The sequence below is a fragment of the Salvelinus sp. IW2-2015 genome, linkage group LG20 (genome assembly GCF_002910315.2).
Source record: "Salvelinus sp. IW2-2015 linkage group LG20, ASM291031v2, whole genome shotgun sequence".
In the NCBI taxonomy this organism is placed as follows: domain Eukaryota; kingdom Metazoa; phylum Chordata; class Actinopteri; order Salmoniformes; family Salmonidae; genus Salvelinus; species Salvelinus sp. IW2-2015.
Window position 1 is genome coordinate 66,878,275 of NC_036860.1, and position 10,421 is coordinate 66,888,695.

At 39.4% G+C, this 10,421-nt stretch overlaps 1 protein-coding gene across 1 annotated transcript in view; it reads left to right on the forward strand.

The window, feature by feature from the left end:
- The window catches only part of LOC111981996 (potassium/sodium hyperpolarization-activated cyclic nucleotide-gated channel 1), a 177,531-nt gene extending 168,148 nt beyond the window's left edge, over window positions 1-9,383 (forward strand). Inside the window, 1 exon segment of the mRNA XM_070449585.1 lies at window positions 3,516-9,383. Within this exon segment, the coding sequence (XP_070305686.1) occupies window positions 3,516-4,600 (1,085 nt within the window). The 3' untranslated portion in view covers window positions 4,601-9,383.
- The last annotated feature ends 1,038 nt before the right edge of the window (window positions 9,384-10,421 follow it).

Consider the following 10,421-nt stretch of genomic DNA (forward strand, 5'->3'; position numbering starts at 1 on the left):
TTACTCTGTCATCCTTACTAACCAAGAGAGTTTCTCAGCAATCGTGAGGAAAAGGTCAACACTCCAAAACAAATACATCCTAGAAATAAATCTTTACACTTCTCTTCATTCATAGCCAGCAGGCAGGAGGACTAGAGCTATTCCATTCTTTTAAAATTAACATACTAAAGAAATTCATTTGTCAAACATAAAAAAGCTTTTGAATATAAAAAAATAAGAAGAACTGAATAAACACTGACGACTTTGAGTTGCAATTTTATTTTTATTGTGGGAACTTCATGTCACTAAACTAAACTGTCATTAAAGAAATATGTTTTAGTAGTTGGGACCTATAGTTTTAAGGACTGTGTTGAAATATTTGTATTAGTGGTGGTTGAATCCTTCCAGTGTGTATTCTGTCGTGCATAGCTAACTGTTGTCCTACTGAATGTATAGCCAAGGCGTYAACTCAATGTGTTTTAGAATTATATTCTATGTCGATTCCTATGGTGTATTTATGAAAATGATTAGAATCTAATACATTTTATTCTTGAGTAGGTACACTCCCCTGAGTATTTATTTTGACAGAGAAGCTAAAACTTTTAATTTGGCTCTATACTCCAGCATTTTGGATTTGAGATTAAATGTTTCYTATAATGCAACAGTACAGAATGTCACCTTTTATTTTTGTGTATTTTCATACATACATACATACAGTGCATTCGGAAAGTATTCAGACCCCCTTGACTTTTTCCGCATTTTGTTACGTTACAGCCTTTTTCTAAAATTGATTAAATAATTGTTTCCCTACATCAATCTATACACAATAGCCCATAATGACAAAGCGAAAACAGGTCTTTTTTTTTTACGTATTAAACATAAAAAACCTGAAATACCTTATTTACATAAGTATTCAGACCCTTTGCTATGAGACTCGAAATTGAGCTCAGATGCATCCTGTTTCCATTGATCATCCTTGAGATGTTTCTACATCTTGATTGGAGTCCACTGTGGTAATTCAATTGATTGGACATGATTTGGAAAGGCACACAGCTGTCTATATAAGGTCTTACAGTTTACAATGCATGTCAGAGCAAAAACCAAGCCATGATGTCGAAGGAATTGTCTGTAGAGCTCCGAGACAGGATTGTGTCGGGGCACAGATCTGGGGAAGGGTACCAAAAGATTTCTGTAGCATTGAAGATCCCCAAGAAACACAGTGGCCTCCATCATCAGCTGGACYCCCAGCCAAACTGAGCAATCACGAGAGAAGGGCCTTGGTCAGGGAGGTGACCAAGYACCCGATGGTCACTCTGACAGAGCTCCAGAGTTCCTATGTGGAGATGGGAGAACCTGCCAGAAGGATAACCATCTCTGTAGCACTCCATCAATCAGGCCTTTATGGTAGAGTGGCCAGACGGAAGCCACTCCTCAGTAAAAGGCACATGACAGCCCGCTTGGAGTTTGCCAAAAGGCACCTAAATACTCTCAGACCATGAAAAACAAGATTCTCTGGTCTGATGAAACCAAGATTGAACTCTTTGGCCTGAATGCCAAGCGTCACGTCTGGAGGAAACCTGGCACCATCCCTACGGGGAAGCATGGAGGTGGCAGCATCATGCTGTGGCTTCTGAATGTCCTTGAGTGTCTCAGCCAGAGCCCGGACTTGAACCTGATCGAACGTCTCTGGAGACACCTGAAAATAGCTGTGCAGCGATGATCCCCATCCAAAACTGACAGAGCTTGAGAGGATCTGCAGAGATGAATGGGAGAAACTCTTCAATTACAGGTTTGCCAAGCTTGTAGCGTCATACCCAAGAAGACTCTAGGCTGTAATCATTGCCAAAGGTTCTCCAACAAAGTACTGAGTAAAGGGTCTATGTAAATGTGACATTTCAGTTTTTTACATTTAATGCATTTGCAAAAATGTCTAAAATCCTGTTTTTGCTACACACAATGGGATATTGTGTGTAGATTGATGAGGGAAAAAAACGATTCAACAAAACGTATCAAAATGTGGAAAAAGTCAAGGAGTCTGAATACTTTCCAAATGCACTGTACATACAGTACCAGTCAAAAGTTTGGACACACCTACTCATTCAAGGGTTTTTCTTTATTTTTACTATTTTCTACATTATAGAATAATAGTGAAGACATCGAAACTATGAAATAACACATATGGAATCATGTAGTAACCACAAAAGTGTTAAACAAACCAAAATATATATTTTTGGTTTTAGATTCTTTAAAGTAGCCACCCTTTGCCTTGATGACATCTTTGCACACTCTTAGCATTCTCTTTACCAGCTTCATGAGAAATGCTTTTCCAATGATAGTCCCACTAAGCGCAAACCAGATGGGATGCCGTATCGCTGAAGAATGCTTTGGTAGTCATGCTGGTTAAGTGTGCCTTGAATTCTAAATAAATCACTGAGTGTCACCAGCAAAGCACCCCCACACAATCACACCTACTCCTCCATGCTTCACGGTGGGAAGCACACGTGCGGCGATCATCCGTTCACCTACTCAGCGTCTCACGAAGACACATCGGTTGGAACCAAAAACCTCAAATCTGTGGAAAATATATTTGGGCTGCAATCTGAGGTGCAGTTTCTCTATTGAACGTATCCTCTGCAGCAGAGGTAACTCTGGGTCTTCCTTTCCTGGGGCGGTCCTCATGAGAGCCAGTTTCATCATAGCGCTTGATGGTTTTTGCGACTGCACTTGAAAAAARGTTCAAAGTTCTTTACATTTTCTGGTTTGACTGACCTTCATGTTTTAAAGTAATGATGGACTGGCATTTCTCTTTGCTTATTTGAGCTGTTCTTGCTATAATATGGACTTGGTCTTTTACCAAATAGGGCTCTCTTCTGTATACCAACCCTACTTTGTCACAACACAACTGATTGGCACAAATGCATTAAGGAAAGAAATTTCACAAATTCACTTTTAACAAGGTACACCTGTTAATTGAAATGCATTCCAAGTGACTACCTCATGAAGCTGGTTGAGAGAATGCCAAGAATGTGCAAAGCTGTCATCAAGGCAAAGGGTGGTTACTTTGAAGAATCTCAAATATACAATATATTTTGATTTGTTTAACCCTTTTTTTATGGTTACGACATGATTCCATATGAGTTATTTCAAAGTTTTGATGTCTTCACTATTATTATACAATGTAGAAAATAGTAAAAATAAAGAAAAACCCTTGAATGAGTAGATGTGTCCAAACTTTTGACTGGTAATGTATGTTAAATCTTAATACTAATATATATCTATATGAATTTATTACCTTTCACCTACCACCTCTAATATCTTACAACTCAATGTACTAGGTATCAACTATGTACAGTAGTTTGGTAATACATCACTCTCACTCAGATGTCCTCATCCTCATACCATAGTCACTCTCATTTCTACTCACTATTACTCCATAACAACCCACACCAAAACATCCACCCTGCGGTGTGTTAATATGCTACCATGTCTATCACGGCTTAAGTCAACCTAACCTCTAATTGATCTACTCCTAACAGGGAAGAAGAACAGCCTGCTCCTCCAGAAGTTCCAGAAGGATCTGAACGCTGGGGTGTTCAACACGCAGGAGAACGAGATATTGAAGCAGATAATCCGTCAGGACAGGGAGATGGTGATGATGGTGGACCGCAAACAGTCGGTCACAGGGATGTCGGTCACCGGGATGAATTCCACCCCGATATCTGGAAATTCCATAATTAACTCTCCGGCTCAGCAGCCCTACACCACTGCCCTGGGCAACAACCAGTTRCAGCAGTCAGCCYCCCKTTTYACKTACAGRGCTTCGGSCYTCATTGCCCCCTCCGCKGCAGCCGCCGCCCGCATCCTGCCWGCCTCGMCGCAGGGWGTCTARCCRGTCCCCAGRGTCWRCCARYGCAACCTGAKCTCATCCTCGCCRGTCCCCCAGACRCCKCRCTCTCTCCAMCAGCAAGGGMCRATCATGTCCCCYGTATRCTTCAKCACGGCTGTGTGCAGTCCACCCGTGCAGACCCCTGGGCTGGCAGGCCGCAGCTTCCAGTACGGCTCGCCCACCGCCTCCCAGCTCTCCCTTATCCAGCAGCCGCTGCCTACTGGCCTACCACCACAGCAACAACTACCACAGCCACAGCAACCAGGAGGAGCTGCGGCATCCTCAGCAACACAACAACCACAACAACAGCAGCAGCAGCAAGTCCCGTCACCTCAGAGGAGTGACAGCCTCCACAAGGCCAGCCATGCTCTCCAGTCGGGAAGCCTGAGTCGAGACGTGCGCCACCTCTCTGCCTCCCAGCCCTCCCTGCCCCATGACACGTCCCTGGGGCCCCGAGCGCACCCTGCAGCATCTGGGGACTCCCTGGCCTCCATTGCCCCGCCGGTGGCTGCGATCCAGGGTATGGGTATACAGAGCGGTCTCCGCACCACAGTGCCCCAGAGGGTCAACCTGTTCCGCCAGATGTCATCGGGAGCGTTGCCTCCGGTGCGAGCGGTGTCCTCTGCAGCCCAGCACAGGGATTCCACTGGCTCTAGGAGAGATTCTAGAAGAGATTCTACCTTAAGCAGTACAGAGACCGAGCAAGATAAGATGCGGTTCGCATCAAATTTATGATCTCATTTTTCTTTTTTTAAACTTCTGTTTTATTTCATTTTTAAATGGAGATACAAAAAAAGATAAAGATGAACTTGAGTATTTTTTTGTTTTCTCAAATTTTTCTTCAGAAAAAAAAATTAGCCTAAAGGAATTCCTGTACAGACTGCCCTTGTATTATATTTTAGACACATTTTCTCCCTACATTTAAGAATGTATATTAAATAAATATATATATATATATGTGTGTAAATCCAACTAGAATATTTGGCAAAGACTATTTAAAAGCTCTAGTATATAAACATGAGTCTTCCTTTCCAAAAAATACAAATATAGATATCAAATGTATGGAGAGGGGGGGGGGTGTTTGTTATTTTCTGTTTTTGTAAACTGGAATGCATCGTGATGAATCCTGACAGATGACTTTTGGATAATTTTTTTTTTGTACCTGCGAGAAGAGGAAGTAAAATATCTTCTCACATTACGCAGCTTTGTCACCACTGTGGAATAACTGACGCGAGCGAACCTTGAAACTGTCAACAACAAAAAAAGCACACACTCAAACATAAATCTAATGACATCATTTGTGGGACCTTAATCTTAGCAATCAACACAGGTACAATAGCTAGGTGTTCCATTGCTCTCAGCAATACATCCTCTTGAGCCACAGTGTCCTCACACAGTGGTCGGTGAACACCATGACAGTGTTATGGGTCCAAAGGGATATAAATAGACGTGATGCTCTTTTTTTGTTTGTAGAAGGATGATGTTGTGAGCAAAGAATGGATGATGCTGTTTTTAGTCCTAATTTCAGACCGTGATAGACGTTATGTAATGTTGCTTAACAAAACTATGTGTACATTTATAATATTTATAAACTAAAGATTATCACCATTATGCAATAGACTGTGATATAAAGATTATCTATATGTGTGTTGTAAATAGTTTTGTAGATCTAGTATTTACAGATACTGTGTGGTGCATTCTCAATCATAACAATGTCTTACTTCTTTCAGGAACCTTGATATCTTCATCATCATCATCTATATGTGAGAAAAAAAGTTAATAAGTGACAACAATGCATATATTCATTAGAGATAAGAAAACCTTAACGCAATAGCTAGCACTACTTGACACTGAGAAATGCCTGTCATACTGAGAATCTTCATTAGTCTGCATAGTCCTTGTTTCCTTGTTTATTTTAACCATCTAGCAAGCAAAAGAGAAGCGAATGAGGGATTAAATATTTTTTTAACGCTGAGGATTCAACACTTTTCAACACATTTAACGCTGATGTTTCAAAACTTTTCAACACATTTGTAGCATGGACTCCTTAACACCTGTTATTATACACTTCAAACATGTCTCCCCTGTATGTTCACCTCCTTTGGGACGGTGTTATTTCTAGAGATGCTATATTTTATTTCAGTCACATGCTACACAATATAGTAATACCCTTTTACAGTGTTTTTCTTACTGTGGGTGTGCTGGGTGAGTAAACCTACCCATTCCTTACAGCAATTAAGAGTTATTGTATGTTTGACTACCCGTACACAATGTGACACTTTAGAATTACTGTAAATATGAATCATTGTTGAATCTATCATATCTTGACTCCAAATCTTTTAGTTATTTTTGACACCTTTTGATTTCCAATTTATTTTTTATTTTTTTTAATGTCATTCCGAGGGTACAGACAGCCTGTTTGGATGTTTTAGTCAGGCTTTCTGCTTTTTTTATTTATTTTTCATATTTAATTTCATTGCCTCARCTTCCATATCATGTATTCAAATAATGTGATCGTCTAGTGTGGCAGTGGAATGTAAAGAAAAGTTTTCATACCGACAGAAAATTTATAAACTCTGTCTTTTTCTGCAATATGCCCATCGGCTGTAGGTTTGCAGTCTAGACGTATGAATTTTCCAGTCAAAGTTAATGTTGAAGAAGACTGACATGACCWTTCCAGACACCTCTCTCTTTGAGTAGGTCACGTTATAAGTCAAGTGTTTGGGCCCCATTTTAAAAACAATCACAGTGTGTGAATTAGAGCGATAGCAACATATGCTGGGTTGCATTAAGGTTTCTGTCTCTTGTGTGTCTGAATCCATCGTAGTAACTGTAACAATATCAACAAAATTACAATGTTTAAGCTTATTTATTTAGTGTCCTGGGGGGGTCCAGAAATGTGACTAAACTTTGAGACAATTCATTAAGGTCAGTCATTCTAACACAGCTTACCCTCGTGAGGTTGCAGACTATTTGACGTGCTTATGAATTGATGTGTATGTTTGCTAGAGACCCCCACATGTATTGTGTATAGTAACCATGTGAGTAATTAGTATGATATGTTCCTCACAGACAACCACCTCTCATGGTTTTAGAGTCACAATCTTCATGGCGGCAAACATGCTCCATCAGTCGGCTCCGAGTATCTAAGCCCCCCCCCCTTAGAGACACACCTAAAAAGATGAGCAGTACTTCAATACAGACAACGTGTGTCAACATTACACCGATACAGAGTCCACCTCAAAAAAATGTGTCTCATAAAAAGCATGCACTTCTCACAAATACTTAAAAAGATACTATATAAAAAAAAAGTTGACGTTAAATGTACTGTGAGATTATGTTTTGTTCATTGTCTGTCTAGACGTTATTTGTGTGCAACGAAAGCGTTGACATTTTCACAAAAGGACACTTAAGTATTTGTGCCTAAAACTGTAGCCATGTTCGATACTTTTTATTTGTTTTGAGTGCGAGGAGCTATAATGTGCATATGCACCTATACAACACATTTATTACTTATCATATGTGTTCTATGTTTCAAATATTCTTTTTTGAGAGGAAGATGTAACCAATGTGAAGATGATGGCCAAATGTCTCAGTTTAACAATTGGAATCTTTGAAGACAATTGCGAACGTCTATGAAAAGGCTCTCTCATTCTGCTATAGAACTCTCTGAATTACAGTAATGACTAGTACAGTCTCTACAGAACTGGGAGGATACTAACACGTTGACGAGACATTGTAAAACATTTTGAAGCACCTTTTGTAACTTCCTTTGTAGCTAGCCACTGATGTTTTGTTGATTGTTAATGTTGCGCGGAATGAAACTGGCCAAAGCAAAACATTCAAAGTAATTTTCTTTATTTTGAATTGCACTTTCTGATGAAAGAAAAATACGATACAGACTCTTCAGTCAGTTATTTTAAGTGAATAACGAAGGTTTAAAGGGAGATGTATGATGTAGATTGGAACTCTCTAAACATGGAGAAATGTTCTATTCCGAGACTGCTTAATCCTGATCTGCCATGGTGAATGTATTCATGGGTTGCACCTCCGTCTTATCGTTGCCATTATGAACGTTTTACAGACGCCGCAGCCATATTGGTGCCCAAAAGTCKAGTTGATGCRCAGTCATTCTGAACGGGGCTAATGASTGTTTCATCTAAATTACACTATAGTGACCTYGAAATACGATGACATTYCTAAAGTAGGCAAATATTTAGTAGGAATCAGCTTTGCCATCAACATTAATGTAGTCAAACTTACTTTAGACAGATGACAATGTTGTCATTAGCTAGCAAAGATTGTCCAAAATAGTTAGCAAAGCTAGCTTAAATCCGGTGGTCTCCGCTCAATTTTAGCTAGCTAGCTAATGTTATACTGCATCTAAAGTCAATCTGGTGACATKATTTTGTCCTTATTTTGCCAGGTAAATTGACTGAAAACAAATGTTCATTTACAGCAATGACCTGGGGAATAGTTACAGGGTAGAGAAGGGGGATGAATGAGCCAATTGGACAATGATGACAAAAGGTTTTCCTGCAAATTATTTGCCTCTACAAACGTCATTGTATTTTTCCAAGCCACTGTCATACACTTTCGATGAAATCTTCATCAGCGCCAATTGACAATGCATTGAGTAAGAGCGCTCGGTCGGGAATCAGTCCTAAAACGAATGTTCAAAACAATATTGTGACGAAATGTGCGACCCATGAATAGGAACTTTCACACGGTTCAGATGGATAGCAGCGCTGTTGGTTTGTGGTGTTTTTGATACTTGCCTTTGGAGGGGAAAGCTTCCCAACTATGTGCTTTTTTTTCTCACAATAATTCCCGACCACAGCTATCTAGCATTCTGGAATGGGCATTATGATGTATGTAATACAACACGAACGGACGAATCAGCTTACAGTTTTAGCAGTATGGAGAACTCTCAATTAACCAGCACATATATTTGTACATTTATTTTGTTTTGTTTTTAAATAAAAATGCTAAAATGAACAAAGCCCAGTGCCCAGAGAAAGGAAACTAGGGTCTTTATTCACAAAGCCTCTCAGAGTAGGAGTGCTGTGACCTAGTGTTAGTTTGACCTTTTGGATAAATTCATGCGATTATTTGGACAAAAGGAAAAACTGATTTTAGACCAGTACTCCTAAACTGAGATGATTTGTGAATACGGGCCAAGAATTTTTGGGTTCTGAACCTTGACAGTGCAGGTGTAATATGTTAACTGTTAATGTGCGATAATGTTCATCTTGGAGAGATTATGGTGTAGATAATGCTGTAAGTTACGAGCCACACGTACGTTCCTCTTAAACCCCGCTGACAGATTCATGTTAATAAAACAAGCTTGGTAAAAAAAAATGAACAGTTAGTTGGTTACTTGACACAGAGTTCTTACAACTATATGCAGACAAATGGTGTTTGTCAAAAAAATTATTTTGATTTCTGTTTGAATTTTGTTTTGTTTGTAAATAATAAACCTTTAACATGTAGAAAATAAAAGACATATTGTCATTTAGCTGCTGAGTTTACGTGTAATTTTGTTTCTGAATGTTTCTAGACAGACAGACAGACAGATAGATAATCTTGACAATGATATCAATCAACTTATAGGTCACCGCATCAGTGAATTCACTCATTTTCTCCCTTCCTATTTAATACAACTAAAGAGGGAGAGATGACTGATAGAATAGGGTGGTGGGATAGAGTGATGATGGAGGAGGAGGTAGGTGGTGGAGGATGGATGGATAAATGATTGAGAGAGGAGGAGGGTGGTAGGAGGAAGGATAGGAGGGATGATATAATGAAGAAGGGTGGGCATCAGGAATAGAGCTTGTCAGTAGTTACCGTGGAGATGAGTGATGGGTTTTCTGGGGCTCTGGGGTTTTCCATTCGTTACCCCATAATACAGTTATCACTTATAAAGTATTCATACATCAAGACAGATTCCCCTCTACCTGACAATGCACTTCGGCTGAGGACAGACCAGGGGACCAGTAAATTGTGACTCATGTACCTGGAGGTGTGCTGTAACTGCTACTTTATTGGTAAACATATCATTCATCAGATATTACACTATATATTGAATAGGGTGTCATTTGGGACGCATGCAGTGACTCATATACCTTGAGGTGTACTGTAACTGCTACTTTATTGGTAAACATATCATTAATCATTCAGGGATAACAGCTATCAAATTAATTTTTTCAGAGATATAAACAATATTGATATGTATATATATATATGACAAAGTAGTGAGTCATCTACCTGGAAGTGCACTGAAACTGTGCTGCTCTATTGGAAAACAGAGCTTCATACTCGGGTGATGACAGATATCCTATTATATTGTCATGAGTCTAAGTATATTAGATTATATTGATTGTAATATGTAATATAGAGGCTATATGTAATATGGTGCTATATAGACTAATGTATGTTTTGAACTAATGAATATATTTGTATGTAAATACAACTCTTGAAATCTGAACGGATGGTCTGTTTATAGTTCCGCTGCACCGAGATGGTAAGTTATCTTGTGTTGAAGAAAGAAACTGGT